At 38.8% G+C, this 17,177-nt stretch overlaps 1 protein-coding gene across 1 annotated transcript; it reads right to left on the bottom strand.

The window, feature by feature from the left end:
- Window positions 1-2,043: 2,043 nt before the first annotated feature.
- Window positions 2,044-12,065, bottom strand: LOC137201366 (phosphomannomutase 1). Its single transcript, XM_067616385.1, has 8 exons — window positions 11,648-12,065; window positions 10,869-10,986; window positions 9,506-9,582; window positions 9,105-9,196; window positions 8,685-8,784; window positions 7,908-7,983; window positions 4,690-4,805; window positions 2,044-3,632 (listed from the first exon to the last, which is right to left on the bottom strand). Exons 1-8 carry the CDS (start codon window positions 11,729-11,731, stop codon window positions 3,510-3,512), a joined length of 786 nt encoding a protein of 261 aa, XP_067472486.1. The 5' UTR covers window positions 11,732-12,065; the 3' UTR covers window positions 2,044-3,509.
- Window positions 12,066-17,177: the final 5,112 nt, after the last annotated feature.

The raw sequence follows: 17,177 nt of genomic DNA on the forward strand, positions 1-17,177 counted from the left end.
TCTGAGTTTACAAAACACGTTTTTGGCCATAACTCAAGAATTGTGACAAAGTTTTACACAAATGTGTGATAGGATAAAATGATGAAGTGATGACATTTTATATCCAAAAGGTCAAAGGTCAACTTCACTGTGACATAATGTTCTGCAATGTTGGACATTATTCAACGCCATAACTCAGGAGCAGAAGAGGAGATTGTGACCATATTTCACATTTTGTCGGATACTTGGTGACATTAATCTTGGGTGCCCACCTTGAAACTGTGATTGTTTAGATCTTCTGTGCTGCCAGTTTGAAGATGTGTGTGAAGCATCCATGTTTTAGGATTTGTAGCTTCTTTGCAGCAACATCCATATCTGAAGCTTTGTCCACTGTCATGGCTACAACATTGTGTTCTATCAGAATCAGTTTTATTGGCCAAACATGAAGACATACAAGGAAACTACACTAAATACCTTTTATTACATTCCTTCAAAGTCAAATATTATATGAGTCTGGACAGACACTACAACTGCAAGGTAGTATTTCTAGTTTGTTGGTGAACCTCAGGGCTGGATTTCTAGGGGAGCACTAAGTAAAAAGAAGCTGTTCCTGGGGCCCAGGGGCTTTGCCCAGTTGGTAATACAGACTGTAGCAGCAAATTTGCGACTTCTTAAAGTATACTTTAAAATTGTGACTTCAATTGATGAAAAATATCGCACCTATCTTTACTTAATAAACAATAAATAAAGGAAAAGCCCAAAGGAAACAAGATCACACAGTGTAAATTGAGTGTTTACATGCACATTTCTGCCTTATGCTGATTTTGATCATATTCTGGGTATCACATTTACATGGAACATGAGAAATCTGGTTATTCATGTCCCTGTTTACATGATCATAAGAGTAGCCTGTACAGGTCTCTGATTGTAATCATGCCATGTATTTATTTCCGTGCTGACTGAGTAACCTCAACAATTGTGAATGAACACAGTTTGGCCTCTGGCTGCATCTATTATTCTGCTGGATTTAGCTTCTCTGTCTGATCACTGATAATGGAAAACAATAGTGACAACTGACTTCACCTTTCAGCATGTTGCTCGTCATTATTGAAGATCATTTACTATCATATTTTTTATATTATTGACTACCTACTATACTATTTAACTTGAGTTGATGTCACACCTGCAAACACCGGGAACTGGGGAAAGAGCTTATCCAGGTTTCTGAAACCAGGATATGGCTTTTACAAGTGCAACACATAACTTGGAATTCTGATTATAACCAGGATACTGGTGCTCATGTAAACACACTCACTGATATGAGCACCTGAAACCAGGTTCAGCCAATATCATCCTGTTGCAAAACACTAGCTTCAATCCAACCTGTGCCACCAATGCTATTATCACACAAGTGTCTCAACACACGTTACAAAAAAACCCAATGAAAACAACAGCAGAACTAACAAACAGTGCAATTGATTTATTATTAAGAAGCACAAATGAACACAGGTAAAGATAAAACATTGAGAACAATGAAAAGCAAGAGAAGCAGTTTAAATAACAGACTGGTTTCAAGCTGATGACTGCAAACATGTAGACGTGCCTCATCTATAGGCCAGTAAAGTACCGGTGACACGTTTTACAATTGAACTATTGCGCCATCTGCAAGCAATGAGTGTTACTACAGTAGGTTTAAACATTTCATGCAGCTGCTGTTTGTGTCTGCTTTTAATGTTTTATGTTTGTAACCAGATTTTGGTTGCTCAAATAAAAAACTAACAGGCTGCAGAGACCAAGAAAAGTAGTATTTAACAGCCAATAACCAGTTTAATTGTGTTTAATTTGTGAAGCACCTGTGTAGGTAGGATTAGAAATTTCTGGTGACTCCGAGTGGTAGTATTAAAAAAGACACATTGTGTGATCTGCAGACTGCTACATGTTGAGTTTGTGAGTGAGTTACAGCACGAACCAGCTGCATGAGGTGCTTCACATCTAAATAAACATTTCTTGGACAAAAGCCTAGTTTGGTCAAACAAGGTAAAGAAAGACACCTGGCAGCTGAGATCAGTGAAACAATATCAAAAAAGATTTATTACAATGAATTGACACAAAATTACATTTTTATCCATACAAGACTGAAAAACAACTGGACCAATCATACAGTTAGCATCGGGGACACATTGTACTATACAGGCTAACTTTCTGTGCATCTACGTCTTATCAACATTATCCTTTTTAGCCTTTGAGGTTGAGTGTTTACAGTTTGTTTACAGATGTTTCTGACTTATCAAAAGCCTCATTTTTACAATGACGATCTCTCAAGGAGTCATTATTTTTCTGAATCATGACAATAGGATAAGACATAAACTTGTTTTGGGAAAATCAAAAGTGGCGGTTTTAGCATATGTTGTTAAAAAAAACCCCTTTAAACAGCTTTGAAAACAGCATGAATGAGCAAAAAGGAATGAAGCGATAAGCATCAATACATATGGTCACCCAGTATTCAGCATGCAGGGAATAAAACAGCTTGTAAAAATATTTTACATAAAAAGTTGTCATATCAACTGGTAAAAGTTTGTAGAGTGACTTGGTCACAGTAGCTTAATTCACTGGTTAAGATGAATTAATTGAGTCAGTAATGTTCTGTTTTAAATATAAATTGGGTAAATCCTCACCTCAGCACATTATTCATGTTCTTGTTTATTTCAGGGCTGTAAAACAAGTAAAACCAGCAAGATTCTACTTTCACTTCCAGCAGCTTTGTGAGTTTAAAACAGACATTTGACATTCAGGAGATCCCACAGTAAACCATCAATAAATCACATCCAGTTCAGAGCGCTGTAGAGACATTAAAATACCTGGAATGATTCATATGTCCTGGAGGAGGAAAGACACAGTTTCTCTCACATTTTCTTTAATGCTTCAAATCTCATTTTCATAAATCTCACAAAACAATAAGCAAAAACTTCTTCACCTGTTCCAATATCACTCTCATCACATCTTTCATAGTGTTCAACAAAACGATACCAAGTATCGGTATAAAATTATACTGACATTAGTGCAAAACAGAAGCAGGTACATCATTCTATACATTATCTGGAGTATTAAACACTGCAGAATGTTTTATAGTCTCGCTAAGCGTTTTGGTTAATTTCATGTTACATGCTACACATTGCAGTGGTGTAACACTGCAGTCAAACACATCCTCTGGTACAGTACTGGAATCTCAGCTGTAGGCAAACACTTGAACATATATCAACATGTAACACTTCCTCAGTTACTGTCCCTTTTTTTTTTAATAAAAGCCGAGGGATTTATTGTAAATATTTAATCAAAGAACCCTGTTTCTGTCAGTTCTTTATCATATTAATAACATGAAAAAAATCAGTAGTGGTACCTTTCAGCAGTTCATAAACAGCCTGGGCTTGAGGTGCTGGTTATCTTTTCCAGCAGGGACACATAGGCTTGAGTTCAGAGGGTTTTGTGGGTAAAAAAGGGATTGGGGGTAGTGGTGCGGGCAGTCTAGGACATCAGGACTCGTGTGGTGGAGCGTCAAAGAAAAGCTCCCGACAGAGCCTGGCCGTGTCCTCTGGAGAGTAGACCGTGAAGCCGATTGTCCGTGGGTCGTTGAAAATTTCATAGTCGTTTCCTCCCTACAAAGAGAATCATGGAAATGATAAACCAATACACATGGCAGATTACTGCATCCTGCTTCAGTTCGTTTTCACATTGATCAACATTCTTTCAGCCGAGGCTCTCCTTGTTGTACAAACATGAACTTTGAACTTTAACCCCTAAACCTGGACAAACAGTCGATGGCCTCTGTTTTTATCTGACTCAGCACTGAAGGCATGGCTTCATAGGAGTCTGTCCGCTGTAGTCATGTTTACAGCAACACATTACAGCTGTTTCTGTCCACATCTGTATCATCTGTGATGCTCACAGGGAAAACTCTGTGGTGAAGTCATTTAGCTATATGGCAACAGAAGTATGACTGTTTTTCTGTTCAGATTTTTTTGAAAATTTGAATGAGAAAATTTGTTGAATTCCATAAGATGGCCTTTTAAAAAATTACCATGCTTCTAAAAGTATGTGGACAAACATTGCAGTAGCATGGGTTGTACTGAAAAGTTCAGTGACTTCCAGCGTGGCACTGAATGCCATCTGTCCAAAAATAGTGAAGTTGAAACTGCAAGACCCTTCAGCTTCAATTAAGGGAGATTTTAATGCTGCAGTTGCTTGTAGCCTACTTCCAACTTTGTGGCTACCAGGAAACCATATAAAGAAGTGCTTTTCTGAGTTTGGAATGAAAGAGTTTGACTGGCTGGACTTTAACTCCATCTAATTCCTTAACGATGACTGTGAGCCAGACCTTATCACCCAGCATAATTACCCAACCCCACTTATGCTCTGTGTGGCTGAATGGCAGCGAATTCCTGCTGTCAGGTTCCAAAAACCTGGTGGAAAACCTGCCCAGAGTATTGAAGGCTTGTATAGCAGCAGATTAATGCCTGTGGTTTTTAATGGGATATTCAATAATCACATATGAGTGAAATGTCTGGGTGTCCACATACTGCCATCCATGTAATAGATAAACAGTGTCAGTATCTGTATCCACTTTAATGGATCTATATACAGCACATATCAAAGTTTCTATCATAGCACTGCATCCAGATTTCCCAAAACATTACAACTTGCAGCTGAACTTACATCTGAGGTCTCGTTGCCAAAGAAGTAAATGGCGTCCAGGCCTTCACTCTCCAGCAGCTCTAGACACAGTCTCTTGTCCCAGCCCTCTGGGAAAATGTCGAAGCTGATGAGACCACCTAAAAAAAGATGATGATGATTAACAGTTATCAACATCGTCATCTTGGAGCTGCTCTTATCGATATTTTTATGTTAATAATCAACTAAATTAGTACGCATAAAGCGAAAGGTGACGCATGTGGTGACAAACCCACAGAGAATTATCACCTGACTCTGCAGTTCTTTTCAGCTATACAGAGCATTTTATTGTCTTTCAGGTCATTGTTTTAGTGCACATTTACTGTATGGTTCAGTCTCACTGCTTTCATAATCCAGCAGCAGCTGCTCTCAACAAAGAAGCTAAACTGATGGTCGGGTGGTCAGAAACACAACTCCAATTAAATACTAATGTTTTTCCATCTCTGCTCGATGTGTAAACAGGGTACCTCAGGGTATCTTAAAGGTACCCTGAGGAGTTTTCTTGTAAACAAACATGTTTACATTGGGTGTTACCCACACACATACACATGTATCATTGTATGTGTGCACAAGACAAACAGGGACCCACTCATAAGAGGGATAATATGTCAGTGATGTATTTATAGCTTGTTGTGCTGTCCTCAAGAAGACAAAAACTAAATTAACAGTGCTTTAAGCATATACACTCATGCAATGTGTATTTCATGGACAGATTATTTTAAAGAGGACAATGAAATGTTCTGATATCATCCACATATTTGCTAAATTTTTCATGTTCATGACAAAAGAGTTCATGCTGCGTTTACAGTACAATACTTATTAACCAGTACATTCAATATGCTGCTCAGTACTTTCCCTTTTGCACTCTTCCACCTGTATTTACATTCAACACCTCACATAGCTGCGCTCAGCTCTGCAGAACAAATATTATTTACACTCTGTGACTGATGGAGGCCTTTAGCTTTTTATCTATGCAGGGACAGACCTGTTTTGTTCCGACAGTTGAGAGAACGTGTTTACAGAGAAACACATTTAGAGATAGGTATCACCTAACCCCGTGTGTTGTTTTGCATTTTCTATATTGAGGAGTCTAAAGATAAATGTAATTAGTGTGGTTATGGGTGCAACTCTGGTCGGTGATTATTGCAATGTGTGTTTTGCAAAATCTTGCATTTACAAAACCCAGATGGTTTTCATTACAGCTTATATTTTTTTTTTTACTACAAACTGTTTTTTCACTTTAAAAGTCAAAGAAAAAACACTGTTGTTGCTCAGCTGCTAGTCTAAATGACCGCAGTGACCTTTGAATGGTGAAATGTGGCTGCCAAGTTCTCTGCAGCAATTTCTTTTCAATTCATTCTTGCCCTTCCCCCACTTTCCACCTTAAATGTCTTGTCTCTCAGCTGGAGGATTTAAAGAGCCAGTAACAAAGGCACCAGCTGAGCAGCATCCAGCCAATCAGCAGGCTGTTTCACTCACACACCCTCCACACGCCTCCTTACCAAACACCTTCAACCTCAGACCATAAACATCTCAGTGGCTCAACCACATCTATTATCTGCCCATCTCACAGCCTGCATTTTTTATTCCCGAGCAAAAACAAAGTAGACGTGCTGGGCAGATGACAACACATAGATGTACGCAATACAAAAGGGTGCAATAATACAAATGTTTCAGAGAAATAGAGAAAATACTGATGACAAATCTGATGAAACATGATAGTCACCATGGAAAAATGTGTGGGAAATGAAAATTCTCCTGATACAGATATAAGACAGGATATGTATGCATGCAAACACGCACAACGTGTCTCAAATGGTTTGCTTCTTTGTATCCACATCAACTCCCCTGTGTGATCTTTATCATGTAATAAGGAAAAAATCATTACAGCGAATAGCTTTTACCTCAGATCATCATGTCATGAAAAATGAGTGTCCTTTAAGTTCTGTACATACTGTGCAGATTAGATAGAAGAAGAGTGTCGGGTTTATACCCTGCCACCTATGCAGAGATCAGCAGTGTCAGCTAACAAGGGCAGCCATGCTGAAACAGATACACACTGAGGAGGGTACACAAATAAATCTCAAACTCCGTACATCCTCTGGACCTATCAGCCCATTTCCTCGGTGCCAGAGTAAACAGAGTAAACTGTAAAATCTCTGCACTGAGCACTGGTGTCGCAAAAAACACACAACTGCTCTCCACCTTGGCAACCTGAGTATGTGTAAAGAATATCCATCATCTGGAAAAAAAAATCACACCTGCTGTAAGGAAACGATCATGAGCAGAAAATGATGAATTATTCATTGAGAACAGTAGAGCTGGCAGAAAAATTTAACAGGGTGAGTCATGAAGAAAATCAAGCTTGTCTGCTTTGTTTGTTTGTCTGAACTGTGATTGCTTCACGCATCATCAGCAGAGGCCAACACCTTGCCAAGCACGTAAGCAAACATAAAGCACTGATTTTCCTTATTGCTGCCGTGCTGCAGGAGGGAGAGAGGGAATAGTGTATGTGTAATAGATAACTGAAGGCTCCAATGTCCAGCACAAGGTCCTCAACACATCAGAGGTGTGAGGGTAGGGGGTCTTTTATCAAACAGAGATAAGAAACAGCAGACAGATATGCTGTGAGACTGGTTTGTCATTGAGCTACACTGCTGTAAACAGAGCAGTTTTTCTTCCTGAATCAACAAGCTCCGAGAATAAAACCAAAGATGCTGTTTCTTAGTGTGACTGCTATTATTCAGCACGGTGTTAAAACTATACTTTCTATAATGAAATGTCCAAACACAACTGACAAATGCACACAGGCTCTTTTTTCTTCTTTTCTTACATTTAATGCAGCTGGTTCTGCTTCCTGCAGATTAGGAGTTGATTCATTTGCTACTTTGTAGAAAATTACAGGATGCAGTGTTTTTTGTGAGTACAAAAATCATGAATGTTTTGGTTCAAAAGTGATTTCTCTCCCTCACGCAACACATAAATCAAGCTCATTTTGGTACCTGGTTCATACTAAAGAGAAGCTAAAATGTTATTTGGATTTTTTTTACCTTGTGGTCACTTAAAAACAACAGCAGTTTTTAAGACACAGATAAATACTGCTGAGAAGTTTTAGGCCAAAGTGAAATGATCATCACTCAGTGGAGCTTGACAAAGGCTCTGCCAAACGTGAAGTTTGTCTCAAAAGCTTTGGACTCTCTCACCTCTAGTGAACCGTAGTCCTTTCCCAGCAAACTCCTCTTTCAGGGCAGCAACAAATTTCTCCCTGATCTTCTCTCTCTGTGGGGAAAGTGACAACACAGTCAGACTCAGCTTGCCAACATTGTTGCTGAGCAAACAAGACTCATTTAGCGCTCTGGCTGTGACTACCCTTGATTATGACTAGCATCTGCCCTGTTTCCATGTCATGTTCATATCACATTTCAGTGTGAACATAGCTGAGGATTCAGCTGTATAAATGTTAGCATGTAGCTGAAGGGTTAAACCTCTCCTCCTCTGTAGCTGTCTGTTTCCTTCATGTTGCCCGGCTCTGTGAACCATCAATGGAGAGCCTGTTTAACTGCCCTGAAAGCTCAACATTGTTTGACGTCTCTCTGCTTCATTGAGCTCATTTCATGAAACAGACAGACACAGAAACGGGGAGGCGGTCCACCAGGACTCTCAGTGCCTGATGTGTAAAAACATACAGTTTGTTAAGCTGCTGAATTTGGATGCTGTGCATTTTAATAAGGTTCTAGTGGGGTTACATTTCATTGCAATGGAGGCAAAATGGCAGATCCTCTCATACAGAAAGTCCTGATCTACTGATACAGATTGCATCATTATCTAACCACCTAGTCACAGGGTTGAATGTTTGCACGTAAGTAGGTCACCTCTTCATTGAACACTGCAGATGTTTTGTTGAATTCGGATGAAAATTCCCATTTACACCACGCATGCCAATTGGTTACTAATAATGCACTAATGATGAAAAACTTTACCTTGTCAATTTCTGAGAATTCGATTCGCTCCTCCAGTGTGCAGCTCCGGCCAATGGGGGAAATGTTGAGCATCCCGTTCCTGAACTCGATGAACGTTCCCCTGCAGGCAAGGAGGGATGTATGGTTAAAGGACATGTTACCTATTAAAAAGACTTAACAGAGACAGAAACCTGCATTTGGTTTGACATTAATTTAGAGCCTTGCCCCACATATGGAGAAGACATTGTGTTGTAGTTTTTTTCACACACAGAGGTCACAAATCCTGTGTTTTGTCCTGCTTTAAAATGTCGGTGCTGATAAATAAAGAGATGTGGCATTCCTGCATACCAGGAATGCAGGTCAAAGGTGTGTCCGTGTGTCTGCCTGAGTGTTTAAGTAACTGTTGGTGTAACTTTCCTGTGATTTTGGTCGGTGTCTCACCTTTTCTTTGGCAGCTTGATGAGTCCCATGTAGCTGAGGCAGAAGTTGATCAGGTCCTGCAGCAGCTCCTCCCCAATCTGGTTTTGAATGGCCTGCCAGGATGAAAATGCAATAATACCGATATGTTCTTAATGATCTCAGTTGTCTTGTTTCTTTGCTGGCAAACATACTCTTCATCACATACTGTATAACATGAACTATGTATCTTACAACATGAAGCACTTACTGGACTGTATAGTGATTTCAAACATGTGCTGCTCTATAATTTTATCAGATTATCACCTCTATAGGGGGACCATGTTAAGCGTATATGTAGTATCATGCAGTCCCACGTATTGTTTCTGAGACAGATAACATCCTGGATACCATGACAGAGCATGATGATGTGTGCGTTCACTTACATGTTTTGAGAGTAGTTTCCCATCTTTGTACTGCACAGTCCCGTTCTCAGCAAACACATAGTCAAACTTGTGTATCACTGCAAGACAAAAGACAGGTGAAATGTGGCTAAAAGTGCTCATCTGGTTCTCTCAAATCTACACACTCAGCTAAATGAACAGTGATTGTTCCTCCAATTATGGAAGAGGAGATCAGCCTGCTATATTTACCTGGTTACAGATCACTGTGTACGTAACACTGCCTGGAAAAGTTTAATCTGTCTGACCTTCCCACTCACTTTGGCTGTTGTGTCCTCTGTCAACAACACTCGACAGTCAAACTGTAGCGCTGCTTTGATCGCTTCAATAACACAGAAGTCACCTGGGAAATAGTGCAATCCTGCAAGTTTAAGGCTTGAATAAACTGCTAGATTGTGTGAGAACTTCATGATTTATGATAACTGGGTTCAAAATGTAACTAAACCTGTTTTTGGAATAAACTGTTAAGTGATTAGTTCATAAAGGGTTTAACACATTTAACTGATGATATCATAAAACTGACTCTTCACTTTTTTCATCATCAGTAAAAAAATATTGTAAAAATATGATGTTATAACAACATGAGCAGCTTTTCATTACATTTTCAACCCATGTAAAGTATCATTTTAGAAGGTTTTTTGACAGGCCAACATCAGCTGTGATTGTGTGCATCGTGAAGTACGGAAAGATTCACCTTTAGCACACTTGGGCTGGTTATGAAACCGCACGGCTCCCTCTTGGCACAATATGTCTGTGTTCCATTTGTCGCCAAATATTTACTGATAAACAGCTTTCCTTCATGCAGTCATGTGTCAACTCAGCTGGGAGGCTGTTGGAGCTGCAGTATGAGGGTCAGTGTGTTTTAGCGGCAGGTTTGAGAGCCATCGGTTAATAAAGTACACAAAACTGAACCACTGGAGTTGTCACGTGAGCTCAGACATAAGCAAGAGCGCAGGTGACTAAGTTCAGTGTGTTCACTTTGTGAACTGTGTCTCCCACAACGGCACTCCCTGTACTGTCGTGAAATCATTTAAAGAAATGATGAGTTAAAATGCAACAGTTGGTCATCATGAGGCAATTATAAACCCAGCTTTTTTAATTGCTGCAGAAGACAATCAAGATCAAGCTGAACTAACCTCTAGTCTTGTGTTATCTTTTCTTTAGCTGCACAACTGATAATCATGACACTAAATTTGAGGCTGTCTCATGGCCTATAATCCTAAATTATTCCCAAGGCCCATCCTCTCCGCTCAACTCTCTGTGGGCTGCCCAATTAAGCAGAAGTTCAAGTAAAAAAGTATCAGGTCATGTGGTGTGATGTACAGTATTTAAGCTGTCTGTGACTCACCATCATCCCCCTCCCCGAGCTGCTCTGCTATTTTGGAGTAGTCCGACCCTCCCACGATGCCGATCTTCACTTTCCTCCGCAGAGTCTGGAAGAACTCATCCAGCTGTGGGTCAATTTTCTGCAGATTACAGAAAAAATGCAAGGCACGTCGTCACTTTGTGTAAACTGGAAGAGCTTTCTCTCTCGCACAGACACACAGACCTTAACATACACACACATGCACCATCATTTGGAAGACAAATCTGTGTGTTACATTGTGTTGTTATCTAATCATTACACAGAAATAACAGAGAACAATGGACATGGCTGCAGAAAGTGCCTTTGTGGTATCCAATTTTGGAACTGTTCTCCAGTTTTGTAACATATGTATGGAAGAAAAACGCCTGAGTTGCACGCAAGGGAGACTGTATTATGCAATATCTGGACGCAGACGCGCACATACACACACACACACACACACACACACATACACATAAATCATTTACCCAAGATGAACTCAAGATAAACCCAATGACAAAACAACAATGAAGAAACAGAAATTATTGGCTTGGATTGTAAAAAAGTTGATATCAAATCTAAAAAAATTAAAACACGATATGAGGGATCATGTGAGGTCTAGAGGACACAGTGTGCTTTCAGAAACCGTCTCCCACCGTGAAAATCACTCAAAACAAATGATAGAGGCTGATGAACCTGGAGCTGCAGAGGAGCTGTTACGAAAGCTTGTAATAATCGATAATCGAACACCTTGTTGGTTTATTGATCAGACGTGAGCTCACCTCTCTCGGTGGTGTCAGAGTGCCGTCCACGTCAAACAGGCAGAGGATGTTTCGGTCCGACGAGAAGCCGTTTGCTCGATCCATTTCTTCTTCTCTTTTTTTGAGTTTTTTTTTTCTTGTGTAATAACACTGCACTTCTCAGTGTTAACACGTCCAACCCGCACACACACACACACACACACACGCGCACACACACAAATACACCTTCACATGAGGGAACAAACGAACCGCGGTTAGTTGAAATAAATAAATAAATAAATGAAATTAGAGGAAGTCCAGTCAGTCCTCTTATGTGAGCTGACAGCCACTTCTTCTTCTTCTTTTTCTTCTTCTTCTTCTTCTCCTTTAGGTGCACAGTCCTTCTTGATGGGTTCGGTTCAGCTTCAGCTCACACCTCAACAAACACCGCATGCTGGACGTGTTGGGTTTCTTTTCGTAACACTGTCACTCACCCGACATCCAATCACAGCCGTGTGTGGGCCGTGACGTCATAGGGTGGGCGGGGCGGTTCGCGCTACATGTCAATCAACGGTTGACCTTTCACCTACATGTGAGGAAGAGTTGAAGTGATGGATGTAGCGCTGAATGGAAGACGAGGATGTTGAGGTATAAACACTGTTTATTAGAGTAGAGTAATACCGTTACCCACTATTTAACAATGACAGGGAGCAACATTACAGCAGGGGGCAACATGCATAAGAGATAAAATAAAATAAATTAAAATAAAAATAAAATAGTAGAGTACAAAAGAGTGTATTGTGTATTGTACACAGATATATTTGTGCAACATTAAGTAGGAATTTTGCAAAATATGCCTTGAAATTGCATTTGACTGCAAGTTTGAGTTTATTATAGTTACTCAATTACAGACCAAATTATCAATTACAATAATCCTTTTGTTTTCGTTACAGTCTTCTCAAACTTTACAGTCTTGTATCCAGTGGAGACTTAATTATCTCCATCTTTATTAGGTTACCACGAAGTCTTTGCCAGAAGGGTCAATGATGAAGCTAAATTAAGGAAGGCAATCAGAGCTGCTCTCACCTGATGTTGAAGAGTTCATCAACAGGAATGTTTGATTCAGTTCTTTTATCGTATATATACTGAACGTAAAATATATTTCGGACTTACTTTAGATAATCTCCTCACTTTATGGAAACGTATGACAACACTTTCATACTATTGGCAGCGATTTCTGTTCTACTGTAATCGCACATTCTAATACTGTATTTGTCACATCCTAGATTATGCCTCTGCTCTGGTCTGTATATTATATTACATTATCTAATTAGATTATATTAAATTAGATTAGGTTAGATTAAAATGTTTAGATTAGATTAGATCAAGCTAGATTAGAGTAGATTAGGTCAGGTTAGGTTAGACTAGATTACACTAGATTAGATTAGATCAAGATAGATTAGAGTAGATTAGGTTAGGTTAGGTTAGACTAGATTACACTAGATTAGGTTAGATTAGATAAGATTAGGTCAGGTTAGGTTAGGTTAGATTGAATTACACTAGATTAGATTAGATCAAGATAGATTAGAGTAGATTAGGTTAGGTTAGGTTAGGTTAGGTTAGACTAGATTACACTAGATTAGGTTAGATTAGATAAGATTAGGTCAGGTTAGGTTAGATTAGATTAGATTAGGTTAGGTTAGGTTAGGTTACACTAGATTAGAATATTTTAGATTAGATTATAAAACATCACATTACATAATCTATATTTAGATTATTTAGATAATATCAAAAATATTTTACATTACATTAAATAGCTCTATATTAAATCAAATTAAATTAGGTTAGGTTGGATTAGATTAGATTATATGACCTCAGTTTAGGTTACATTACATCAGATTGCACTGTATTGTCACATTTTTAAGCACATCGTGTTTCACATAAAAGACAACAAACTGTTATAAATACTGTCTGCAGTGCATTTCATTTCACTGTCTGACATACACAGTGTCAACTGTAATGAATTTGTCAAGAAACAACTGTCTCAAGTTAACAAATCAAATCAACCATGTTATTTTATTAGTATCATTGAGAATATGGTACCAATACCATGCTTGCCATCCAGAACACTCTATACAGTATGTCACCCTTCAACATGACCAAAGAGAAAAGGTTTATGTTCAAGTTAGAACTAAAGACCATTTGATCAATGATTTTGAAACTGGACAGTTTAATAGTGATGTGATCTGGATGAAAATATGTTAACCAAACATTTCCATTGAGGAAAGGAAAGTCTTCTCTGCAGCATGTCGTCTCCACTGAGCCAAAACATCCACAAGAGGGCAGAATCTGAGAGCGATAGTACCACTCAGGAGTGCTGTTGTGCTGCTCACTCAAATTTAACAGTTTTTGACAGACTCCCTCAGGTTAGTGAACAAGTTGTGGAAATATAATGAGATTATAGGGATGATAGAAGGAATTGACCAAATCACTGCTGTGACCAAAACAAAGCAGGTATTACACACGTGCAAGACACAGTGAATAATGAGTCTCTTGTCTCAGTGCAGAACTCAGTTAAACACTGTCACCGCATTTCTCACCAAATGTACATGAAGTCGAACGTCACTCACTCTGTATTGATTTAAGTGTTAATGTGTGTTGAAGTAAGGCAGGGCTCTCAAACAGCAAACAGCCTGCAGCCTGCAAATAAACACGTTTATCTTACATGTTCCACCCAGTAGTGGGAGAAGTAATCAGATCCTTTACTTAAGTAAACGTACCAATACAACAATGTAGAAATACTCCATTACAAGTAAAAGTCCTGCATGTAAAATCCTACTTAAGTAAAAGTAGATAAGGATTAGCTGCAAAATGTACTCAAAGTATTAATGTAAAAATACTTGTTCTGCAATAACTGATATATTATTATATATGACATCATTAGATTATTAATACTGAAGCATCAGTGTGTAAGCAGCATGTTACTGTTGTAGCTGCTGGAGGTGGAGCTAATTTGAACTACTTTATATACAGTTGGCTAGTTTTGTCTAGTGGTTCCCAACCTAGGGGTCGGGCCCATCCAAAGGGTCACCAGATAAATCTGAGGGGTCGTGAGATGATTAATGGGAGAGGAAAGAAGAAAAAACAAAGTTCTGATACACAAATCTGCTTTCAGTTTTTGGACTTTTTCTCTTTATTGAAATGAAACCATGAAGCTGTTAATGACGCATTGACATCTGAAATGTGACCCCGACTACACACTGCTTTTTGTAAGACGTCAAAATCCAAAAAGGTTGGAAACCACTGGTTTCTTCTTTAACAATGTGTTGTCTGTTAAAAGCTTGTTATATTATCCATTGTGTCAAATCTTCATCTGAAAAGTAACCAAAGCTGTTAAATAAATGTAGTGGAGTAGAAGTATAAAGTAGCATCAAGTGGAAATACTCAAGTAAAGCACAAGTACCTCAAAATTGTACAGTACTTGAGTAAATGTACTTAGTTTCTTTACACCACTGGTTCCATCATGTGGGAAATTGAAATAAAAATTTCTTATATAAACATGCACTACTGACCTCACTAAACCTCACTTGTTTTAAAACATTTATAAAACTGGATAAAACCAAATTGTTTTGTTAAATGAGAACATATGAAACAGTTTGTAGGAATAACTGGGGCTGTTTTGTAACAAGAGACTGGCTTAATACTGGCACCATAAAGCACTTGTATGTTTTATCTTTTCTGCAATTCTAAGCAATCATAAATCACCACTGTGTGGACCTTAGGTTCAAAATAAATGATAAATGTCAGAGCACAAAGTAGTATGACCCCTTTTGGTCTTCTACGTGACGTATGTGTTACGTATCTTGGCATATGTAGGGTACTTGTGTGTGTGTATGGGTGTTTCGATCAGCTTTGAGTAGTTACGTATGAGATGTGTAGTTCTCTTCAATGTGGCCAAAGCCAAACCATTCGGTGTCATCAAGGTCAGTCAGTCATTTTTGTTCCAGATTTATTAGTAAGCTGCCAATTGATATGGTCAAATTGAATGAGGGAGAAGGCAGCAGAGGACAATTATTGACTAATCATAAACGGACTAATCATTAGCTTCTGAAATCAACATACTTTCTTATCTGCATTGACCTCAATCCTCAATGTTTTCTCCAATCCCAGCAGTCGGGGTCTTATAGCTTTAACCTTTATTTAAAGGATAACGCTGGCATTTGTCTGTTTTTTTGTTATTGTTAACAAATCCCATGAAAAGACCAAAACCAACAATGTGTTAATGTCTCAGTGCTGTCTTCCCTCATCTGTCTGTGGCATCTCATCTTCTACAGAGGGTGTAAATCTTTAAAAAAAAAACCAGCTCTCAAATGTATACTTTCATTTAAAAAAAAAGGCTCAGTAATTTCCGGAAACAGCTGGGCGCTGTTGTTTTTAGCAAATGTTTCTCACACAGGAGTAAATAGTGGACTTAGTAGGGACTATTTTCAGACAGTTAATACGCAGTTCAAATAAACCTGTTTTTTCTCTGTATATTTTCAGTGACGGTGAATGTAAACATCAAAATACTTTCAGTATGTGTAGGAATCGAACATTTGAAAAGAAAATATTAAGGCATCAGAATAAATGGAGGATGGACTGTTTTTTTATGTTTGCCAATAAAGCAATGCTCATTCTGCTTGTTCCAGATGTTTGTTTCACATAGAAACACAAATTCATTGTTTTATGGCAGCACTGTGACAATACATAATAAATTCCACATGTCACACTGTGCGCATCATTTTGTATACTTTTCTCAGCCTGGCATATTTAGTATCTGTGGTTTCTTGGGTCGAGGAGGTGAGACGTAAGATTCATCACAAAGACAAGATATTTTGTAAGGGATAATTATTCCAGGTTGTGTTTATAATGTGTTCTTCTGAGCCCTCTTCCAGTGTTTGTGTGTGTGTGTGTGGCCTACATGCTCATCCACCTGTTTGAGCTGAGTTGAAGGCCTCCATTAAAACAACCCTCTTATCTACTTTCATGCGGAGGGGAAAGTGCTGTGTTAGACCCATTTTCTCAGCCTAACAATACCAGCCACTCTTAACAACATTCAGTTGCTATTAAACAGCCACCGTGAGACAATAAAACAGAGTCTTGTTCCTTTTAACAGATCGCCGCTTCCTCTGCCTGATAATGTGCCAGGGTGTGCTGAGACGGAAAAGCCTCTTCACAAGAAATTGTAATGGGACTAAATGACTGTGTTCCCTTAGCCAACCGTGCTATTAAAAACGTCATATGTGTGTGTTTGTTTAAGAGGTTTACAACCCTATAAGGTGGCTGCCAGATAGGAAGCTGAGTGATGATGTACTGGAAAGACAGAAGCTTTGGTTGGAAATGTTGAGCGCGGGTCCAAATGTGTTGTTTGTTTTGTGTGTCAGAATCACAGTAAAGTGGTTTATTTGTGTAAATGGTGAGTTTGTTAAGGGAAACGGAACAGCCCACAATATGGTGGTCATCATCTAAATCTGTTTTTGTGAGCGGAGAGAGATGGCAAATGTTTTTAACACATGCTGTATGTGACAGACAA

This window comes from Thunnus thynnus, chromosome 17, assembly GCF_963924715.1.
Source record: "Thunnus thynnus chromosome 17, fThuThy2.1, whole genome shotgun sequence".
Lineage (NCBI taxonomy): Eukaryota > Metazoa > Chordata > Actinopteri > Scombriformes > Scombridae > Thunnus > Thunnus thynnus.